The 24,620-nt window shown below is 37.0% G+C and overlaps 1 protein-coding gene across 11 annotated transcripts in view; it reads right to left on the minus strand.

Annotated features, from left to right (window-relative positions):
• Positions 1 to 471: 471 nt before the first annotated feature.
• The window catches only part of SLC26A11 (solute carrier family 26 member 11), a 57,307-nt gene continuing 33,158 nt past the window's right edge, over positions 472 to 24,620 (minus strand). For 7 of the 11 annotated variants that reach the window (XM_074224974.1, XM_074224979.1, XM_074224973.1 and 4 more), the window contains 6 exons: positions 23,115 to 23,242; positions 14,943 to 15,045; positions 14,074 to 14,207; positions 13,726 to 13,776; positions 7,361 to 7,433; positions 472 to 5,155 (listed from right to left, as the gene is read on the minus strand). In XM_074224974.1, the coding sequence (XP_074081075.1) occupies positions 5,124 to 5,155; positions 7,361 to 7,433; positions 13,726 to 13,776; positions 14,074 to 14,207; positions 14,943 to 15,045; positions 23,115 to 23,242 (521 nt within the window). In that variant the 3' untranslated portion in view covers positions 472 to 5,123. Of the gene's footprint in view, positions 5,156 to 7,360; positions 7,434 to 13,725; positions 13,777 to 14,073; positions 14,208 to 14,942; positions 15,046 to 16,344; positions 20,112 to 23,114; positions 23,243 to 24,620 lie in introns of those variants that run through there. The other 4 variants (XM_074224976.1, XM_074224977.1, XM_074224978.1 and 1 more) reach the window with 4 other exon arrangements.

Raw genomic sequence — 24,620 nt, forward strand, 5'->3', positions numbered from 1 at the left:
TTTATTGCTTTGCTTTATTGTTCTTCACAAATATTTGGAGAGGGGTTCTTCCTTTTTTTTAATGTGGATAAAGATTTTATAATCAGTGACATAACTACTATCTTTCCGTCCATTAAAAATGCCATAACATAGCATTAAGTAAGGGACTTTCTTGTTATTTTTTGCTGTGAAGTTAAGAAGAAATTCTTATTGTTACATTAGAGTTTGTTTTGTAAAAGCAGAAATCTTTGTTTAGCATTTTTAATATTAAGAAATGATTATTTGCACCTGTCTGATAATTTCTGAGGGTTTCTGATTCCTTTTCCATTTGGGCAATAGAGCCTCTGACCCAGATTGGTCCGCATAAATCCCTCTCATATGTAAATTCTCTCCCTTGTTCAATGTAACTCTCCTTTGTTAAAGGTAACTTCACCAAGATAATGTTGAACTCAAAGAGCAATGGAGACTAAAATTTATTAAGTTTTGGAGATTTATTACCTGACTATGGGGAGTTACATTTTCCCCTCAAATTGCATAGTCCCGAGTGTCCAGAGAACAAGGCTTCTAATAGTATTTGGGGGGGGGGGTGTATTATGAGCAAGCAGGATACAGAAGCAGAGATAGCAGTTAGATATATTTCCTTATCAGACTATTGCAAATATATGCAAACATATGGCCTAGTATAGATCTTGCTTTATGTCTTAACATGTTTCTCCAGACAGAGGGAGTCACATATTCACGGGCTTCCCACAGGTTCAAGGTGAGTGGAATTTACTATTTTATGGTTCCAGCTGCACCTGGGGGGAAGGGGAAGCAGTCTTGGGAGAAAGCAGAAATTTTACAGATACAGCAAAATGATTAGGTTAACAAGAGCATTTTGTGAGTTTCAGACAAATTTATGGTATATCTCATGATCCCGGAGTCAAGCATTTGGGTCCTGTCAGATTATTCTCAGACCCAAAGGCACCTAGCCAAGTTCATATTTCTGAGTTTCTCAGAGCCTAGAAAGGTGTCAAGGACCCCTTTTATACAGGGATTACACAATTAATATTGTACTTCAATAAGAGCAACCTCAGCCAATCCCTCTACCCTTTCCTCCTGCTTCCTGCCTCTCTCTTCCAAAGTGGGTACATGACCCTAGTCACATAGAAAGGGGTCACTTTTTGATCCCTTTTTCCCTGACTCTTCCCTTACCTGGACAAGACTCTATAAAAGGTTAGTCCACAGTCCCCCCCATGCCAGACTCACTCAGGTCTAAGCCTAATCATTTTCTAGGGCTGCTTTCCTTTTATTCTCCTTTTTCCTTAGGCATTGTTGTCTGAACTTTTATTATTCAGCCTGTCTTCAAGTAACTTGCTGTCTCTCCAAATGAATTAAATCTGTGAACAGTTTGCTGTCAGCTTTTCAAGCTTGTGGAATTAAAGTCTAAGTTTTTGTGTCAGAATCAGGAGTTCTTCACTTAAAGAGTCCTGATCTTTGGGATGATAACCCCAATTTCCTGTCATCAGTTTCAGTCACTGAAACTAACATTTAAGATATAAGGGGAAGAGTGACAATGGTAGACATGCAAAATTATTTTTCAGAAACTTTTAAAAAAGTTTTTAATAAACTCATACCTGGAACAACAACCCACCACCATCTACTAAAAAGATATATTTAGGTCTAGGGAAATATCCTTCTGTGCTCTGCCCTGGTAAGACCATATCTAGAGTATTATGTTTATTCCTGAAAGTCACATTTTAGGAAAGTCAGGCCTGTGCCTAGAAGTCAGTGTACAGAATGGTGAAAGGCCTCAAGACCTCAAGATCACATTGAATGTGGATTTGTTTGGAAGGAAGTAGAAACATTTATCTTGGAGAAGAAAGGACTTGGGGGGATGAGAAAGGGGATAGTAAGTTTCCAATATTTGAAAGGTTGTCATATGGAAGAAGCAATTAGGTTTTCTTGCTTGGTTACAGAGGGGCAGAACTAAGAGCAATGGGCAGGAATTACAAAGAGGTATATTTAGGTTTGATGCTTGAATAACTTCTTCACAATTAGCACTGTCCCCAAAGTATCCTGAGCTGCCTTTGGAGGAATGTTCACAGAGACTGAGTGGCTTCTTGTCAGTATGTCCCAGGAGGGATTCTTCATCAGGTACAGGTTAGATCAGATAACCTGTGAGATTCCTTTCCACCCTGAGGTTCTGTGCTCTTTCACTATCTCATTATGCCTATCTCTGGAAATAGGGGAAGATGATACAAGAAATTAGGTTGAGATGGAGATGGAGGTAAAAGGTTCAGAAGGAACATCAGGCATTAGAAATGCTGAATTCCCATCCTGGTAGCTTCTTATTAAACCTGTACAATCATTCAGTGGGAAATTCTGGGTCTCAGCTTCCTCATCTGTTCAGTGATTCCTGAATTCTCTAACTCTTAACATTTTGTGGTTTTTATTATCAAATTAATTATATATTATTATTCATAACTATTGAAACAGAGTTGGGCAGGGAAGAGAAGGGAGAAGAATCAATAAGTTCCATGGGTTTAGCTGTGTGATCCCCATATATCCAAAAGCTACAGCAGAGACCTGTTTGGGAAGAAATGAATCAACCTGGGTTTTAATTCCTTCTTATTGGATCAGTTAGTAACCTGTGGAAGAAGCATCCTCCCTTTCTTACTAAAGGATAGCCTTTAATGGCATGAATTTTCCTTCAGCCTTGCTTTCACTTTCATTTCTGGGGCCAAGCAACATAGTATAAGTTTCATAATTCTGTGAATTCCTGCTCTTACACTCCCCCAACACAACAAGAAAGCAAAGGAGAATAAAAAGAAAAAAATCTTTATTGTTTCAAGGGGGCTTGAAGCAGGCACTTATAAGCAGGGGGAGACAGTAGATTCCCATTCCAGTCATTCCTCCCTCCCCATCCCCAAAGCCTTATAGAGATTGGGAAGAAAGGAAAAAAGGAGGAAGTGAGGCAAGGAACTGGCTTAAAAGAAGGTGAGTGGTTCTCCCACTTTCTTTACCCAATAAAGTCATTTTTCCCATTGATTCAATGGTATGAGTAGGGAGGGGAAAATTTGTTATAAAGTATATTTGTCCTTCTTGGGCAGAAAAAGAGAGTTCAGCCCCTCCACCTACTTCCTTCCCCTCTTTGTGTTCATAATGTGACTTTAGATCCCCACAATGGCCATTGCTCTCCTAGGCATTAAAAATCTAGGTTTGCCCTCCCCAATCTAAGCATTTTTATCACAGTAAAGAAGACTTGATTAAAATTTTCAACGAAGCACCAAAGAATAACAATAGCTAGTATTTATAAAGAATTTTTTTTTCACAACAGGCAGAAACAGCTATTATTATCCCTGTTTTATAAATAAGAAAACAGAGGTAGAGGTTAAGTGACATGCCTAGAGTCACAATTAGTGTCTAAGGTTGGATTTGAACCTAGTTCTTCCTGACAGATGGTCCTGTGCTCTTATTCACTGTGTCATCTGCTATTTCTCTACTACAGAGATTCCTCCTGCATGACAGGATGAGGGAATGGGAGGATAAGAAACAACAGTAGACATTTGCCAGTGAGAATGGAATACCCAAACCTGGGAGTGGGAAATGGGGCTGGGGGAGGATAAAGAGGATGTTAGAGAGGAGGGGCTTCAGTCCAAAGGACCAGTATCTACAGGAGTTCCTCTTTCCCCAACACGGTTAAACCAGTTTTTCTATAAAGGGTCACCAAGCCAGGACTTGGATTAGAGCAAAGTTCAAGGTGTGTCTCCCTTGAACAGCTTCCTTAGAGCCTCTGGCTATATCTGTGTGGTTTCCTGGTCCTCTAAAGACTCATAAAAATTCATAAAGAGCACTTGAAAGAGTTCACCCAAGAGGGATTGGGCTTTCAGAGTTGGCAGATGTCTAAAGTCCATCATACTTCACACTCTGACCAGCTGGGGAGGGAGTTCACATTTTCCAGGGCAAAGTTCTACATTATCCTTACTGAATATTCTTCCTATGCTAGAACTAAATAAACCTCTTTTTGTTAACCATGCAATGAATTTCTGAACTTAAACTAGTAACCTACTAGCCTGAGTCAGGTCCATCCCTACCTGAAGGTAAATGGAAAGAAAAAGAAAAGCCCTGCATGGCATAGTTGTAGGAACACTGGCTTTTTCAGTAAGACATTGCTATTTTTGCTTCAGTCATGTCTGACACTCCATGACCCCATTTAGTAGTTTCTTGGCAAAGATACTGGACTGGTTTGCCATTTTCCTTCTCCAGTCATTTTAAAGATGAGAAAACTGAGGTAGAGTTAAGTGACCTTCTCAAGGTCACATAGCTAATAAGTGTCTGAAGTCAGATTTGAACTCAGGAAGATGAGTCTTTCTGATTCTAAACACAAGTGTTCTATCCATTGAGCTGGGTTCTAATTCCAACTTTTCTGGTCTTCACTTTCCTCACATGTAAAGTGAGAGGGTTGGACCAGAAGACTGTTTAGGTCCTTTCCAGTTCCAATTCTATTATCCAATGACCAGGAAAATTCAAGGAGAGTTTTTGACCTCCTTCTAATGCTAGAATAATATACTCAAGGAAACCATCCCTGAGTCTCCTCCTGCCTTCACCACCATGCCCCTTCCCTTCTCCAAAGACCAAAACCCAACCAAATCCCCAGGTTAAGGGTTCTTTTTTTTTGTATCTGTAGGATTCAACTTTGAGGGAAAAGTTTTTCTTTCCAGGTACTTTTCCTTGTATTGTTTGAAATTTGATTAGGAAACTCTCTTACTGGTTAGAGTAGACAAGTCTAAATATGGACCAGTGATAGAATGGTGCAAGAAAGTAAGAGGAAAAACAGGAACCATTTTCAATTAGAAGAGCAATTCTCTGAGAATGCTAGAAATTATCACTCAGCCTAGCCAAATTCTCCAACCATTTCTCCCTAAAGGACCAAGTCCATTTCGAGACAAATTCCATCATTTCTCCAGTGTCACCTGCTGGGGTTTTCCTTGAGTACACAAGTCCAAAAGATTGACATCAAAGAGAAGTCCACAGTGACAGGATCAATGGCATAATCTGATGGAAAGACCTTTTCAACATCTCTTGCCATAGAATAAGGCCAATTGGTTGGCACACATAGGATAATCCAGGGCTCTGCTGGTGTCTTCATTGGCATTATAGAACTAGAAACTTCTTTCTTCACTCAGGTATTTCTCTGAAAGGAAGATAACAGATTATAGGGATTTGGGAAGGAATAAGGGAAGGATAAAGGATACAGAATTACATAAAATGGCTCTCTTGAGGTCCTTATAATGAAAGTGATTTTTGAAAGTTCAAATTCCTTTTCCTTACACTGAGGGCTTCCAAGATCCAAGTAGGGCTAGGAAAGCTTTTTTCTGCAAAGGGTCACTTGAGTATTTAACATTATTCACCTGCTATATTTGGTCAAATATTTAATTAATTCACCCCTAAAAAGCTCCTAGATAGATTGAATTTCAAATCCCACTTACAGTTGCCATGGCAGTATCAATTCTTTGGCCATAAGGTCCACAGGTCAGACATCCCCTTCTTCTGATCTAGGGACACGATTGGTTCAGAACAAAAATTACTAGACCTCCTTGACCATAAATTAGTGGGAAGAAGTTGAACTGGTGAGTAAGGGCTACTCTTCTACCTCTTTAAGGAATAGCAACCAAGGACTGTTCTGAATTTGTTCTGAACCAATTATGCCCCTAGATCATCAATATTTAAGGAGGAGGCTCTCTTCTCCCTAATATTTAAGAAGGGGATCATATGGATATAATTCTAATTCATCATACCTCTCTCAGGGAAGCTGAGCACTCAAATGTATAGCTGGAATCACAGTATCCCTTGGAGAGTAGATGACAAGATTATAAAGTTATTTATTAATACCTCCCTTCAAACTACTTGTTTTTACAATTAGACATCTCATTTGGATTTACATATCTTACAAAGGCATATATATATACATGTTACATTAAAAAATCTTGGACCATGTGATTTTAAGTCCTCTCATGGAAATTTATTCTGCTGCTTCTGTAATTCCTTTGTCTAATTTCAATCTGCCCCAATATAATCTATACCTCTTTTAATTTATTCTGTCTGCATTGAAAGTGGAGGAGTCAATTGGTGATTTGGTGTTGGACTGAATCACAAACTTCTAAAACATTAGAATGGAAAAGAGTTAGTTGGGAGGTCAGCCAGTCCAACCTCCTACTGAAAATTTTCAGTTTGGCTTTACTATTCCCAGAACCTGTTATTTAATGTGGCTATTCCCTCCACTAACATAGAACTCCCTTCTTAGTGTTGAAGGAGAAATATTAGAGAAATATTTGTCTAGCTTCTTCTGTAATATTGAGGAACTATGACCTGTGCTTGTAAGGCATTTTCTGTGGGTCTTTGGCTTCCTCCTCATTATTCAGTCTAACCCTCTTCTGAAATGTAAATTTACTAAGATAACAGAAAGCAACCTCTGGCCCTTTCCCCTACCCCACCTCCAGCCAGGTGTGGACTCCAGTCATATTCAGGTGACTCCTTGACCCCTCCCCCGACTCCTCCCTGCATAGAAGGTAGGCTGGGTTCCCTCTAGAGGTTCTGTTCACCCCCTCTTTTATGCCAACTTCAGTTGGATCTTTGGTGATCTTAGCCCCTATATGCCTCTTCTTTATGCCCAGTCCCTCTCTTCCCCCTCATCTTTGCTATTCATAGAACTTGAAATGCAATACATCTTAACTTCCCTGCGTCTATTGACACTCATTTTCTTTACCTTATTTCCTCCTGTGAATTACATTTTAACTCATTTCAGTAACCTATAAATTAAAATTTACATTTTTTTTACCCTCCTAAGCAGAACCTGGTGAACTCTTCACTGATACATGAACCCCCACTGACCCTTGAAAGTTCTCTCCTCTGAGCCATTCTCCCAATTATATTAGTAGAAGGCTTTCAAGAGTTGCCATGACCAAAAGATCAACCTAAGGGGATGAGCCTTTCTGAGAACAGCTAGGTTGGCTACTGGACAGCAGACATTCAATGCCTGCATGCAAAGCCTCTTCAGCTTGGTAGAATCCTTTGGATTAGAGCAACTAATCTTGCTGGCATAGCTCAAGAACCAAGAGTCATTCCCATACCACAATGAGGCATTGGAAGAGGACTTTAGTGGGAGAGGAAACTTTATTCTATCAAACTAATATTAAGTCCATGCTATTCCTTTCTCTTTCCTAAGGTTCTCCAAGCCCCTCCAAACAGCTGCTATTATTTCCTATTCCGGTTGTTTCCTGGTCATCAAGCCAGAGACTTTGCATTTCCTGCTTCTCACACAGGGCCCCAGTTTTCCAGTTGATAAAATGATGAGAATAATCCTGTTTCAGCATCTACAGGAATAGCAGCTAGAACCAACCTGCTTCTTCAAGGGTGGAGAAATGTTGGAATCCTTTCAGGTCAGCAGACACAAGATTAGAAAGAACAGGAACCTAAGGAAGAGATGAAGTCCAGTGGTTGGGGAATGTAGTTAATTCATTCATAAAGTAAGGCAGGGAGCTAGATAACTCCTTCTAAAAAGTATCAAGGAAAAAAAATACTGCATGCAAGTATAGGAAAACTTGGATTCAAATTCTTTTCTTAGTGATGTGACCTAGTGATTGACAGAGTGTGCTTCAGTTTCCTCAGGTATCAAAGAGGAATAATGTTACCTATCATAATGATCTCAGAAGGTGTGGTAAAGATCAAATGAGATCATGACTGCTAAACACTATATAAATATCTATTATCAAAGCTTGATAAGTCACTTGACTCTCTCAATTTCCCCCTCTATAAAATGAAGAGAATAAACTTGGCTCCTTTCCTGCTTTATCATGATGTTGGGAAATGAACAATATTTTAAAAGTTAATCTGGTTGAAGATGAATGCTCTACAAAAACATCATTATCAATAAATGTTATTGCTTCTAAGAACAGCTACTCATCTATTTGTTGGAAACGTCCCATAGGCTTCTGACTGCTAAGAGAAAGTGAAATCTCCAAATCAAATGATGTGAGCAATTAACATCTGTTCATTTTACTTCACCTTTCCCAAATTTATTTAATGTACTCTGCAATAATTGAACGGGAATCAATCATTCTCATTTTTTAGCTTGAGAGATAGAGGTACAGAGAAAAATAGGACTGTACCCAAATCTTCACATTAAATTAGTGGTACACACAACTAGGAAAAAAATCAAAGACTCCTATTTTCCAGGGCTATGTTTAGGTAGGAGGTAGCACAAGAGATAGAGGCTGGGCCTGGGGTCTAGAAAAGACTGAGTTTAAATTTGCCTTTATATGGTAGTTTACCAGAGGGACCCTGTAAAAGAATAAAGACCCCTCACTCAGGGGGTTCAGGTACCTTGGGTGTAGCCATTTACCTAAGGAACACCTCAAAGTGGCCCCCAGTCAAGAGTCTCAGGTAACCTGAGTATGCCTGTTTAATCAGAGGAACCCCCCAAAAGGGCTAAAGCCCCTCAGTCAAGTGTTTCTGGTACCCTGGTTTGGTGTTGGATTGGTGAGAGAACACACACAAGAACAAAGGATCCCTTTTAAGTCAAGGCTTTTATGAATTTGGTTAGGAATAGTAGGAGACAATTAATACAGGTAACTACCTTAGAGAGAGCAAGGTCAGTTTAAATAAGAGATTCAGACACACTCCCACCCTATAGCCCCAGTCCCAGATGTCTAGATCTGCTAAGTTCCCAAGGGAAAGGGATAAGGGGATGATCTAACTGTCCAAGTATGATCTATGGGAGTTTCTACAGACCAGAGGGAGTAAACTATTCCCAGGATAAAGGGCTATTCATGAGGCTCTGAAGATAGAGTTGTGTCTTCTCATGTCTATTTACAGCCAAGCAAGGTCGAAGGACTAGGGAGGTATTCTCAAGGCTATATTTCTATGTCTGAAGGTCTCTTGTCAGGCTTAGCACAAATTCAAAGTTTTATTTATTCCCAACACTAAGAAACTCAAAAGATATGGAACCCTGAGCAAGTCACTTAGTTATTATGATTATTAGGTCACCACTGAATATTAGATTACTCCTTAAATATTAATATGCTTCCCAAAGATAGAAACTATCTTTTTTCTCTCCAGCCTTTACAATATTCATACACAGGTTAGCACTTATCTGTGGAAAGAGATATCAATAATAATAAATCATATTTATATAATGTTTTAAGGTTTGCAAAATGCATTAATATATCACTCATTTTGGGGCAGCTAGGTGGCACAGTGGATATAGAACTGGCCCTGGAATCCAGAGTACCTGAGTTCAAATCCAGCCTCAGACACTTAATAATAATTACCTAGCTGTGTGGCCTTGGGCAAGCCATTTAACCCCATTGCCTTGAAAAAAATTTATATATATATATATATATATATATATATATATATATATATATATATATATATATATAAAACTCATTTGATCCCTTTAACAACCATATATAATGTTGTCATTATCCCTATTTTCCAGATGAGATAACTGAAGCTGAGAAAGGTTAAGCAACTTGCTCAGGAATGAAATCTCTAAGGCAAGATTTGAATTAAGGTTTCCTGACTCTGAATTCCACATTCTATCCACTGTGCTCTCTAGGACAGAGACTGCAGTTAAGACAGGTGAATGCTCAGTCAAAATTTCTGATTAAATGCATGAAAAGATGCTCAAATTCCCCAAAAATCAGATGAATGAAAATCAAGACAACGTTCAGAGTTTACTTGATCCTGATCAGAATGGTAAAAATAGCACACAAAAAACCAGTAATTTAGAATTTCACGTTAGATAGAATCGAGGAACAGATGGATACTTTTCAATATTGTTGCAATTGAGAAAACATTTTGAAGAGTGACATGGCAATAAAAGTCACAAAGCTATCTTACCTTTTGACTCAGAGATTCCATTGCTAAAACTTTAACCCAAACATGAAAGGGAAAAAAAGGATCATACTGAAGCAAGGGAACTCTAGAGACAAAGAAATGTTGTAATTCTTTGGTTCTGGAAACAAATCTTATAACTTTTCTGTACTGTTAAATGGGCTTTTAGAAACCGCCTCCAGGTATCCCTGTGTCTGCACTGGGGGGATGGGGGCCACAGATCTAATCTCAATCATGCCTTAGAGGCAGGCACAGCAAACTCATGAGCAATAAGCTGGAGTCATGTGTGCCAGTTCCATGATGCTGGACCAATGTGATCCCATCTCCATGTGGTTGGATCTATGTTGATCTAAGCCAGGCACTGCCTCGGGGCTATTTCCTTTCCTTTCCCTTTTCCCTTTCTTATCTTGACCATCTTTTTTGCTTAACCTCCATTACCTTCTTAGAAACTCATCTTTTTCACCTCATTAATGTACCTAAACTTGATTCCCAAGTGACTAATATCTCTCATAAGGGATCAATGGTTTCCTGCCTTTACTTCAGTCTTTCTTTCCTTCAACTTCTGGTAATCAGCCTCCCCATTAGTCTCTGTCTCTGTGTCTTTCTGTTTCTCTCTCTCTCTCTCTCTCTCTCTCTCTCTCTCTCTCTCTCTCTCTCTCTCTCTCTCTCTCTCTCTCTCCCTCTGTTTCTGTTTCTCTGTCTCTCTGTCTCCTGACTGTGTTTCTGTCTCTCTGTCTCTGTCTCTCTTCCTTTAGCTCACCTCAATACTGAAACTCACTATCCAGCTGATTCTTCAAAGAACTTAATTTGGGGGCGGCTAGGTGGTGCATTGGATAAAGCACTGGCCCTGGAGTCAGGAGTACCTGGGTTCAAATCTGGTCTCAGACACTTAATAATTACCTAGCTGTGTGGCCTTGGGCAAGCCACTTAACCCCATTTGCCTTGCAAAAAAAAAAAGAACTTAATTTGTGGACTTGTTGTAGTAATTTGTAAATCATTTGTGCAACTAGTGAGTCAGAGAGTTGATTTCACCCCCCAAAATGAACCACAGTTGTCCCTCTCTCCATCTTCAATACTACCACTTACTCCAAGGATGACATTCTCTTTATCATAAATTAGTGACCTTTTCTCTGTCTACATCTTACTTCCTCTCTCAACAGCTTTGAAAGCCCTCTTTGACCCCCATCTCTTCCCTGGACTTCTAGGACATTGCTCCCCAATGGGTCTGCTTGCTGTAAGACACAACAGAGTGATGGGTCATTTTTGCAGTCATATCTGACTTTGCAACGGGTTTTCTTGGCAAAGATACTAGAGTGGTTTGTCAATTCCTTCTGTAGATCATTTTACAGATGAGGAAACTGAGGCCAACAAGGGTTAAGTGACTTGCCCAGGATCACACAACTAATAAATGTCTGAGGTTAGATTTGAACTCATGAAGATTAGTCTTTTTTGTTGCTGTTTTTGCAAGGCAAATGGGGTTAAGTGGCTTGCCCAAGGCCACAAAGCCAGGTAGTTATTAAGTATCTGAGGCCACATTTGAACTCAGGTACTCCTGATTCCAGGGCCAGTGCTCTATCCACTGCGCCACCTAGCTGCCCCAAGATTAGTCTTTCTGACCAAGTTCATCATTTTCTTGTCCCCCCTCAGACTAGTTTTTTTCCAAGGCTTAATTCCTAATAAAGTCTTTTCTGACCATCAGCTCTCCAAATTCTTAGTACTTTTCTCTCCTAAAATTCTTACTTATTCATCATATACATGTTCTATACTCGCCATCCACAGTAGAAAAAAGTCATTGGGAAACAAGCATTAAATCTCTACATGTAGTAGGTGATGTCCCAAGTTCTGGGGCCATAAAGTCAAAAGACAGTGTTTATCCTCATGGGGAAGATAGCATGCAAACAACTATGCATAAACAAGATAAATAGGATAAATTGAACATAGTCTCAGAGAGTTAGGGAGGACTGAGAAAGACTACTTGTAGAATGTGAGCTTTTACCTGAGAATAGAAGGGAAAGCAAGAACTCAGGAGGCAGAGATGAAGAAAGAGACAGCACTAGTCACAAGGGACAAGCCCACAAAAATGTCCAGAATTGGAGGATGTTGTTTCTAGTGTAAAAAAGAGTGAGGAGGTCAGTGTCATTGTATTGTGAAGTATGTTGAGGGAAGTAGGCAAAGGAAGGGAAGATAATTATGAAGGGCTTTGAGCTCCAAACAAGGATTTTATATTAGATCTAAGAGATAACTGGAGTTGAAAGCATGAACAAGTTCAGTTTTGTCTTTTTATTCCAGTACCTTCCTTGTAATGGGTGTTATATAAAGGTCTATTGAATTGTATCTATACAAAACAATGTTTATCTGAAAAATGAAGAAATGATCTACTTGGCATCTAAGCAATTTTTTAATCTTTTAATTCTACTTTTACAATCCTATAGTTGATCTTATTTAAAGATTCTGTATTTGTATTACAATAAAATAAACATTTTGAATTTTGCAAAGCACCTATCTCATTTTTGTTAAACTTAAAACTGTAATAACCTTAAAAATGTAGGGTTAAAAATAAAATGACAGAAAATATATTAGACATTTAAAATTTTTATTCTCTAAGGTCTTACCACTAAACCTTAAGGTGGAGGCCATTATGAAAATGATCAACCTTGAACAAGGAAAGAGTTTTAGTTTTATGCAGAAATAGAGAACAGGGAAAGTCATTAACCTCCCTTGTGGCCTTACCATGTAAGTTGCCCAAACTTCTTCTCAAAGACTAATACTATTTGGTTTCTTGTTGCTTCTGCCTGGCAAGACAAGTCTTTGAGCAACCTGATCATTGCCCTCCTGAATTTGTAATTAACATAAGGTAAGATACCATGGAGTCTTAATTTCTTACTACTGATGTGAAGGCTGGGCACTCTCTTTTTATCAGGATTATAGTTATGAAAATTTTATATTTTTGATATATTATATCATTTTACCCCTAAAGCCCTGATGTGACTATCCCCACTTTACATATGAGGAAATTGAGGCAAACAGAAGTAAAATGACATGCCCAGATACTAAATAGCTGAGACAGGATTTAAATTCAGGGCTTTTTTTACTATAAGTCCAGAACTCTTACTGAGTCATCTAGCTGCTTCTAAAAAAATTATAAATAATTTTTATGGCTAAAAGTTGGAGAACGGCTAAAAAATAAATGTATTAATTATAATTAAGATTAATGTAACTAAACATTATGGTAATATGAAAATGTTAACTTTGAAGTACTTAAGGAAATATTGAAAGATCCATATGAAGTGATGAAAAGTGAGATCAGTAGAACCTTAAGTTCATATACATTGATTACACTGAAAGGAAATAAAAAGGAAAGAAAGTCAGAGGTAGTGAATGTCAGACAAAACCAGAAGGAGCAAGTATATTTTGTTAACAATTTGTTATTCAGGGGCAGCTAGATGGCACAGTAGATAGAGCACCAGCCCTGGAGTCAGGAGGACCTGAGTTCAAATTTGACCTCAGACACTTAATAATTACCTAGCTGCGTGACCTTGGTCCAGTCACCTAACCCCATTGCCTTGCAAAAAACCAAAACAAAACAAAAATAATTTGTTGTTCATGGATCAGAAGTTAGAAAAGAACTTAGAGATAACCTAGTTGAAAATCTTACATCTTCTCCCTGCCATTTTTAATGATGCTAAACAGCACAGCTGAAAATCTGAGCACAGGTCTGCTGATCCTCAAATCCAGAACTCTTTCCATTAGAGTTCTTTAATTCATTCATTTCTACAATGTTCAAAGACAACTAGGTGGCACAGTAGTTAGAGCACTGGGCTTGGAATCAGAAAGACATCTTCATGAGTTCAAATCTTAGACACTTACCAATATGAGCCTGGATAAGTCACCCAACCCTGGTTGCCTCAGTTTCCTCAACTGTAAAATGACAAACCACCCCAGTATCATTATGAAGAAAACCCAAAAGGGGTCACAAAAAGTCAGACACAACCAAACAACAAATCTTGTTCAATGCCCCAGAGTTTTATGTAAAATCATACTCCTTATTTTATGAATTTTAATTAAAATATTTATTGATAATAAATCGTTGCCTTTTGGTCAACAGTCATTTAGTTCACCATGAATTTTTTTAAGATTGTTGACTACTGATTAGGTTGTACATATAACTCCAATCCCCCCTGTGGTATGGCCCCCAACCTCCCAAGAAAAACATACCTGCAATTTGGCAAAAACCAAGAAGACCCCTTGATTTTGAAACTCTGCTAGTAACTCCCCAAGTCCTATTATCACTGTATAATCAATGTTGCTGACATGGGTACAGTCCAAGATAGTACAACATGGGGGTGATACTGGAGGAAAAATTAAGAAAGAGTTTTGGCTAGCATTTATTCACTTGTTAATTCATTCATTCAATCATTCACTCAATAAACATTTCCTATAAGCCTCAGGAATTCCTAACTGATCCCTCCCCATCATGCTAAGTAGCACCTGGCTGCTGCCTTTGAGGATTTCATCTGACCCAGATGACTACATTCACTAATACTGAAAGAATGGGAAAATGTGTTTATTGATTAGTGACATTTGAAGGATCACAAAAAATGTAAGGAGTGTGATAAAACAGAGAAGGGCAAATGTTTTATTTTTAAATTTTTAATTTAATTTTAATTTAATTTTTTAAAATTTAATTAAATTAAATTTTTTAATTTAATTTTAATTTAATTTAATTTTTAAATAAGGTAAGAGAATAGCATTTGTAAACTGCAGACTAGTAAGCTTGGCTTCAATGTCTGGAAAGGTTCTAGAAAGTGGGAGTAAATGGAGTAAAACCATTTGGGAACCATTAGCAGAGCCTTTGCAGTAGAAATACACACATAGAGATAAGGTAAGTTTATTACTTTGGTAAAAGGAGAAATTTCTATATCAGAGACTCAAATATCTGATCTGAAGAAAATTATATGGCTAGAATCTCAGGGTTCTAGCATGATATTCTCCTTGAAAGTGGGGAAGGTTTAGATAGAAGGAAATAATAGGAATATAGGGAACTGGTTCCTCCTCACACCAACCCACAGAATCTAGAAACTTACCTAAGAGAGCCTGGCTATATACAATCTCCCGAAGAGCTTCAATGGCTGGAAAGTGAAGGCCACTAACAGGCTGCAGGATAAGGACAGGACCTTTTGAGACCTGCTGATGGACAAGAAGAAGACAGATTAAGTGGTGAGGGAATGGGAGGAAGATAAGAGTTTTAGATTCCTTCTGTTCTGACCTTGGGTTATGATGAGCACACCAAGTATGCTCACCCCATCACAAAACCATAATAACAACAGAGTGTGTGTATGTTTATATAAATATATTTATAATATATTGATGTACATTTAGTGTATATGTAATATACTTGTATATGTAACATGAATGTTTATAAATAAGTCTACATAATATAATATAGCATATATGTATACACTATTTATATGCATATATTGTATGTGCATATTACATAAGTGTACTACATATAAGTTATATAGTATATATAACAGTATACTGTATATAGGTATATATGTTTATATAGGTATGGACTGTTGCATATTTTAAGATCTGTAAACTTCTTTACCTATATCATCTTAAGTCTTACAACAACCCTATAAGGTACTAATAATTAGCAAAGGCAGGATTTCAACTCTCATTTTCCCCACTTCAACTCTACACTATACTATCTCTCAGTCACAAGATACTGGAAGTAGACAGGAACTTAGAGATCACAGATCAAGAGTTGGAAGGGATCTTAGAAGTCATTAATCCAGTTCCTTCATTTTACAGATGAAGAAACCAAGGTTCAATGAGGTTAAATGACTACCTATCCATTCAGAAAGACAGCAATAACAGAGCTTACCAGGTGCCATTCCCATTTTTATAGCTATTATCATTCCCATTTTATAGCTAAAGAAAACAAGATCCAATGAAGTTATGACCACTAGTCCAGTCACAAAGAGCAGGTGGGTGGTGTAGTGATAAGAGTACAGTCTTGGAGTCAGGAAACTTTAAGAATTTAAATCTGGCCTCAGATACTAGCTGTGTGATCCACAGCAAGTCACTTAACCCTGTTTGCCTCAAGTTTCCTGGTCTGTAAAATGAGCTGGACAAGGAAATGGCAAACCACTCTAGTATCTTTACCATGAAAATCCCAAATGGGTTCCCAAAGATTTGAACATGAATGAAAAATTACTGAATAACTGATGTCTAATCACATTGGTAGTAAATAGCAAAACCAGAATTTAAATCTAGCACCATTACACTTTAAAAATAAAAAAAGTAATAAAAAATTAAAAAAAGAAAATTTTATTATTTTGAATTTGACAGCCATGAATAAACATGAAAAGAAAGTAAGGATTATTATTATGTATAAGCTGTGTGTATGTGTATTTTTATCCATTTCAATTACAAGTTTTACCTGATATCCACTCCCCCCCCCCCCCCCCGGTCATTCTCCCTGCTTGTAATCTCTCATGAATTTCAATTATGAGAAAACTTAAGTTCTAATTCTTTCTTCCTCTTTTGTACATGGATGAATTCCTCTGTTTATATGTTCCCTTTCTTTTATCCTCTTCAAAACCTCAAAACAAAATCAGCCTAACCTCTGATCTTCTGTTTTTCTTATTTAATTCCCTCAATACCCTTTGAAGAATAAGGTTCTGAACTCTGAAGGGGTAATTGCTTCTTTTCCTTCTAGTAGAATTTAGCACTTATAGCTTTAGTTTTTCACCAGAAATGTTTAAATTCTTATATGTTTTCCATTAATATGCTATAAGAAATCACAAGCAGGATGATTTCAGAAAAACTTGGACTTAGATGAACTGATGCAAAGTGAAGTGAGCAGAACCAGAAGAGCAGTAACAGCAATATTGTACCATGAAAAGCTCTGAATGGCTTAGCTATTCTCAACAAAACAATGATCTAAGGGATGGCTAGGTGGCGCAGTGGATAGAGCACCGGTCCCGGAGTCAGGAATACCTGAGTTCAAATCTGGCCTCAGACACGTAATAATTACCTAGCTCCATGGCCTTGGGCAAGCCACTTAACCCCATTTGCCTTGCAAAAACCTAAAAAAAAATGATCTAAGATAATTTCAAAGGACTCTTGATGAAAAATTCTATGTGCATCCAAAGAAAGAACTGATATTGTAGGAATCAGATTGCTTACCATCTCAGAAAGGAGGATAAAGGAATAGAATCTAGAACTCAAATGTTAAAAATTATGTAATCAGGTGAAAAATTTAAATATTATTTTTATCCTATTAATTATTAAATTAAATTAAATCTATTCCATTAAAGATCAATTTTTTTTCTCTCTGCAGGATTATACTCAATTTTGCAGTTGTAAATCTATCTCTTTTGTCTCTTGAAAATCTTCTTTTCTTCATAATAGAATTTGCCAGGTCTTGTGATCCTGAATATAGTTTCTTAGTATCTGAACTATTTCTGGATGCTTGCAATATTTTTCTTTGATATGGGAGAATCTGGATTTTGTCTCTGACATTCCTAGAACTTTTCATTTCAGGGTTTCTTTTAGGAGATTATTGGTTGATTCTCTATATTCAGTTTTTCCTCTAGTTCTAATAGATCTGAGAAGTTCTCATTTATGATTTCTTGAACATAATATCCAAGTTTTCTTTTTTAATAATATTTTTCTTATCAGAGATAATTCTAAAACTCATCCCTTTTTGCTCCTCTCTTTTCTACAGACTTCCAAAGTAAACATCCCATTCTTCAGGACCTGTATTCATTAAGGGCAGCTAGGTGGCACAATGGATGGAACACTGGCCTTGGAGTCAGAGGATGAGAGTTCGAATTTGGCCTCAGACACTTGACACTTACTAGCTGTGTGATCTTGGACAAGTCACTTAACCCTGATTACCTCACATCCAGGGCCATCTCCAGTCATCCTGATTCATAACTGGCCACTGGCCACTGGCCACTGGCCAGATGGCACTGGAGGAGAAAGTGAGACTGGTAGCTTAGCACAGCACCCCTACTCAAATCCAATTCATGTACTTGTCATGGCATTACCTCCCCTGATGTCATGATCTCCTTGGAGAAGGAAGGACAAACATAATATTTAAGCAGATAGATAAACAATCTTCTCAAACTCTGACTTGCCTTGATCCTGGAGGCAACCAGTTCTCTAAGAAGGGTATCCAGGGGCTCAGAAATTGTTATTTCCTCCCTAAAAATATGCAAATTCCACTTAATTTCTGGATAAGTCATCAAAAAGAGGTCAAAAGATAATTCTCTTTTGAGATAGTCAAGGCATAGTCTGGGAGTACCTATAAAGCTACAAATATACATACACACAAAATATAGTATTTATCTAATAATTCTTTTGTTTTTCATTCATTGGATGGATATTTGAGAGGAGGGAGAAAGATATTACTAACTTAAGTTGAAAAACTCATACCAACTAGAAATTCATGGAATAGGTATGGGTTTCTTGATCTCTACTTCAGAACCACAGTTGTTTTTAGAAAGGGGTGCTGGACTAGATCTGTATCCCGAAGAGATTTTTAAAAAAGTGAAAAGGAAAAGGATCTATATATACAAAAATATTTATAGTAGCTGTTTTAGTGATGACAAAGATTTGATTTTGCTTAGAATTACTGGGTCTACTGGCTGACTGCTGATGGTAAAGGAATTGGTGATGACTTATAATGGTAGAAGTAGCCACCCAAGGGGTATTCCTACCCCTTGTAGCAGAACACTCTAGGGACTCAACTCATGAGATCAAGTATAAATTGGGAAGAGATTCCCAGAGAGATTATATAAACATTATGACACATGAATCTGTTTAATCTGTATACAATCAATTTGCAATTTTCCTCATAATTTATAAACAACAAAGTATCGAACTTGAGTAAGCATGTGCATGTATATGGGTATGTATCAGAGTGTTGAGTATAGAAACAATCTTATAAATGTTATTTTGGAGAAAGAACTTTGTAACATCAGGAAATCCACAGTATCTGAGTTTAAAATAAAGGCTTCTCATATGTTTCTTCCTTAATGTCTTCATTTTTCCAAAGGGTAAGGAAAATGGGATAGTAGAAACAATAACTATGGTTATTGTTTGAAAGCTTTAATTGGGGAGTTTTTTCTTGGGAAGTAAAATAAGAAGTTTTAGGAATGACACACTGGGTATCTCTAGTAAGTGGAAATTTGGAAAATCTCTAGTAAAAAACTATTTGGTGTGTTGCCTATGCATTACAACTATGCTCTCTTGTGGGACAAAGAGGGAATCTCTCTGCTCATGAAGCGACTGTCCATTGCTGTCTCTTGTTGTATCGGGCCTTTTGAGAGCTGTTGGCATAGAGTGCTTATTCATAGAAATGTATGGTATAGACAAAAAAAGTCAGGAACAAAAAACACAGGATGTCCCAAAAGTCTTAGTACAGTTGTAAGCTTCTGAAAGCTTATGCCTGCTAAATATAATACCAAAACCCTTTCCAATATTTTCATTTCCAGCACTAATTTTTTGGATACCCTGTCTCTTGTTACTCTGCAAATGAAAAATTTCAAAAAAATAGCCATTGTCACATTTAACAAGTAAAAACCTTCCAAAATAAAAATGGGGTTTACATCAAAGAAATGAAAGTAGTGAGTTCCCTAAGAATAAAAGAAATTGTAGTTTCTTTTATGTTTTGTGGGCATTTTAAAAAAGTAGATTCCAGTGCTGATAAATACGAAAAAAGTGTTTCCAATATTTAACTTTGTTTAAAAACAGCTAAACCATCTATTTATCTTCCAAAAAAAATTCTTACATCTCCAGAACTGAAATAAAATATTTAAGTTGGAACCATGAGCATTCACATCAGAGAAGTAGTATGTCACAGTGGGACAACCTAAGAACCAGGAAGAAATGGGCAAATGTTCTTCCTTTGAAAAAAGGTATGATCATAAGTGAACAAATTACTTTACCTTTCAATGCCCCAAGCAATTTTCTTAAATTATAGGTTACAGATGAATCATTTACCTGTATCAGTGAAGGCAGCTTCCCTCTAAGATACTTTTCAAAATAATGAAATCACTGGTCCAAACCTCATCCCCTCTTTTGCTTCCCCTCATAAAATGATGGCAGTTAGGTGATAGAATGTATAGAATGCTAGCCTTGGAGTCAGGAAAACCTATGTTCATATCCTGGTTCATATACTTATTAATTGTATGACCCTGGGCAAGTCATTTAATATCTCCGTGACTCAGTTTCTTTATCTATAAAACAGAAATAAAAACAATAACAGCACTTACCTCTCAGGGCTGTTGTGAGGATCAAATAGGATAGTGTTTGTAAAACACTGTGCAAATCTTAAAAATGATTAGCTATTATTATGAATGGCACCAATACATAGAATTTTTATATGGAACTGATCAGAATTTTAAATAAGATTTCTTTAAAGGGAAATACTTAGGTGATGATAATGATGATGATGATGATGATGATGATGACAATGATGCCTGTCCTTCATTTTTGAAGAAGTCCATGACATCAGGGAGGTGATGCCATGACATAGAAGTGAATTGGATTTGGGTGAGGGGGTTGCTGCTCTAAGTTACGAATCTCACTTTCTCGTAAGGAGCCATCTGGGACCAGTAGCTAGATATGGAACAGAACAACTGGAAATGACCTTAGATGTAAGGCAGTCAAGGATAAATGACTTGCCTAAAGTCACACAGCTTATAAGTGTTTGAGGCTAGATTTAAATTCAAGTACGCCTGACTCTAGGGCTCTCTTCTTTGCTCCAACAACTTTACCAACCGGCTGCCCTATGGTAGAAGCAAATAGATAAGCAACAGGGCTTTTGCAGTGAATGAAATATTACCAAATCTACAAAAGGATTATTCCTAAGTTTTATTATTCCTTCCTTGAGAGATGATTATTCATAATAATAGCTAATCACTTTAAGATCTGAGTGTACACAATATGTGTCTACAACTATATACTTGGAATAGTCAATTAATTTTAAAATTGAAGTTTCAGAAGACTGTAAAATAGTGAGGGAATGCTAGATTCTGAAAGCACAATTTATATGATTCATCTGAGTCTGAATCTATGCTGTGCAAATGCATTTCCACAATGGGTAATGAAATCTCCATATATAATTTTGAAAATATATACCTAAAATAAAAACCATTAAAATATTAAATATGAAATTGTGTATGGGTCCAAAATATTTATGTGCAGCAATTTCTCAATATGAAAGCAAACTTAATTTCTCCTATTTTGCTCCAAAATTTCCCTTAATCCTTATTTATTCTAGGAGACTTTTATAACCTCAGGTTTCTAAGACCATTGTTTAGGTACCTTGTGAACAATTTCAAGCCTTAATGTATACCATGAACAAATTAGTTCAAAAAACTCTGAATTAGTAGCAGATAGATAAGCAACATGGCTTAACATTAACTCCCCATCCCTCTCTCCCATCCATGGCCAATTCCTTCTTTGTATTTCCTCATGTCTACTATGGTATGGGGTCCATCAGTACCAAGAATCATCATCAAGGGATTAAGATACTACCATATAAGCACACTTTCTTAGAAGTAGTCTACTATGATGACAATAATGATGATGATGAAACTGAACACTATAAATATAATGACCAAACTTGGACCTAGGGAAGACATGGGAAAATTCACTTCTTTTTCTTCTTTTCAGAGGTATAAAACATATAGAATAACACATAAATTATCAAACTTGGTTGATGTGTTTGTTTTACTAAAGTTCTCTTTTTTTTCCTCCTCTCTATTCTTTGTCAGAAGTTATGACTTCCTGGAAACATAGGGATGGGAAGGGATATAATTAGAAATGAAAGTAATGTAAAGTTAAAAGATGTCAATTAAATAAAAAAGAAATAGAAACTTATTAGCTGTGTGACCATGCAGTTTCCTCATTAGTAAAATGAGAATAATAATGGTAGCACCCCTTCATACAACTGTGAGTATAAAATGAAGTGACATGTTCAGTGTTTTGCAAACCTTACATTTATTTGTGTGTATATAAAACATACAATGTTCATGCAATATATGTGAAACATATTATGTATAACTTACAAACATAAATGTGTATATGTGACTTATATGTATATAGAATTGAAATAATCAGATTGATTCTGTCTTTTTTTATTGATTCTATTTGCAGTTAATTGATTTTGTCCTGTAACTACCTGTCATAGTTTTTAGTTTAGAACTTACGACTTAGTTTAGTAATTCAGCTGTCCTGTAATGAGTTAAGTTTAGAAATCCTGTTCTCATGTTAATCACTGTTCTGTTCTTAATGTTAAGAAAATCTGTTGGGGGTGGCTAGGTGGCACAGTGGATAGAGCACCGGCCCTGGAGTCAGGAGTACCTGAGTTCAAATTTGGCCTCAGACACTTAATAATTACCTAACTGTATGGCCTTGGGCAAGCCACTTAACCCCATTGCCTTACCAAAAAACCCTAAAAAAAAAAACAACAACAACAAAAGTCTGGTCTTATATCTCTTACCAATGCAGCTGAACTCAAACAGTGAACACTTCTTAATCACAGGAGGAAAGGAGGCAGTTGTTTCTAACCCCCATTGCCAATTTCTATCCAACCATATTTTCTTCCATCTTTCACCTATTTTCTATATTCCTCAAAATTATTGAAGAAAGCTATAAAATATGATATAAAAGAGAGCTATTAAAAAGCCTTCATTTGGTTTCTTAAGTTTTACTGGGGGAAGCTCGGATTCTATTTATTGATAAATTTGTGCTTTACTAATAAATTTATTTTGCCTGGAATTTGTGCCTCAGTTTACCTTAATTTTAGCCTTGATTACAGTATATATATGTACATCTATGTATATATATATATATATATAGAGAGAGAGAGAGAGAGAGAGAGAACATATGTGTATATACAGATGCATACATAGTCAAGATATTATTTTAAAAATAAATATTGTTAATATAATCTACAGTTCCTTTCAAGGTTTTCTACTTTCCTTGGGAACAAAAGTCAAAATCCACTTTAGCATAATTTCTGAGAGATTCACATGTAACAAAAACCTACAAGGGTAAGGTTTCACATCCATAGATTTGCTCCACTAGTGCTTGCCTTCCCTACCACCAACACTTACTTAAATTACCTCCTACAGGAATACTTTCATTTTATTAATGTGTGAGGTAATGGGAAGTAGGGAAGAGAAGATTAGGAGGAAAATTCATGCTACTCCTTGATTAGTTAGGGTCATTACCTGAATCTGGGGTCTGGCCACATGGTAAAGTAGGAGCAATCCAGAAACTAGAGTCCCAGCTAGGATGCCATATTGTACTTCCCAAAAACAGAGCAAGAACGTTACACATAATGGCACCACATCCAGCCCTGAAAAAGAGAGATGGAAACGATCAGCTGAGTGGAGGCCTAAAGAACATCACTGCCAAGTTCACTTGGTTTTAGTCTGCCATACCTAATCCCTAAGTCACATAGGATGACAATTCATTCTGATTCTAGAATTAGTCAATTCCCTGGCTAGCCACCAAAATGCCATTTTTTTCCTCTGCTATATCAGAAAAATGGATTAATCCCCATCCCAAGTGTTTACCATGATGGTTTTGAAGTCAATTCTGATTGGAGTAGTCATAAGAAATGACAAATAGGAAGAATTCAGAGAAGGGTAGAAAGACAAATTAAACTGATACAGAGTAAAATAAGCAATAGCATGAAAACATCTACTGTGATTTTTGCTGTTGTTCAGTTGTTCAGTCATGTCCTAAGTTTTAGGACCCTATGGATTGTAATTTTCTTGGGAAAGATACTGAAGTAGTTTGCTATTTTCTTCTCCACTGGACTAAGGCAAACAGAGGTTAAGTGACTTTCCCAGGGTCTCACAACTAGAGTGTATTTAAGACTGTATTTGGTGCAGCTAGGTGGCACAGTGGGTAAAGCACCAGTCCTGGAGTCAGGAGTACCTGGGTTCAAATCCGGTCTCAGACACTTAATAATTACCTAGCTGTGTGGCCTTGGGCAAACCACTTAACCCTATTTGCCTTGCAAAAACCTAAAAAAAAAAGAGAGAGACTGTATTTGAACTCAGGTGTTCCTAACTCTGGGTCCACAATGAGCTATCTAGCTGTCCCATCCACAATGATTACAACTAAATAAAAGAAAAAGAACAAAAAAATCTTGAAGCTTAATACTATTTAAAGCTCCAGAATAGATGGGAGAAAATTTACTTCACTTCATTCTTTGCAGAGCTAACAGTGAAATCTTTACATATATTATCACACTAGTATACTATGTGGGTTGGATTTACTAAATTGCTTTTTTTTTTTAACCCTTCCTTTTCTATTTCTTTGTTACAAGGGTAACCAATATGTAGCTCTGTGGAGAGTCAGATTAGCTCATTCATTCTCTCCTCTTCCTCAAATAAGAGGCCCAGAATGGAATCCTTTCAAATTTAGAGACTATTTTTATTCATTGGCCATCACAAAGACAGGACCTTCCTTTTTTGTATAGATTTATTCTTGATCTCCCTCTCCCTTCTGATGAAGGAAGGGGTGGAGGAGATATATTTTGTCTCAGTGACCCACTTTCCCTTCTACTTCAATCTGGCTGTCAATCTCAGTGTTGGGGATTTAGTGAACTATACACAGTTTACATTAGTAATCTATAGGCAAAAACCCTAGATACAGTTTTAAAACTGTCCAGAGAGGCTTACAGAATTATAAAATATTACATTTAATAAAATATAATAACAGCT

This window comes from Macrotis lagotis, chromosome 2, assembly GCF_037893015.1.
Source record: "Macrotis lagotis isolate mMagLag1 chromosome 2, bilby.v1.9.chrom.fasta, whole genome shotgun sequence".
Classification (NCBI taxonomy): Eukaryota; Metazoa; Chordata; class Mammalia; order Peramelemorphia; family Peramelidae; genus Macrotis; species Macrotis lagotis.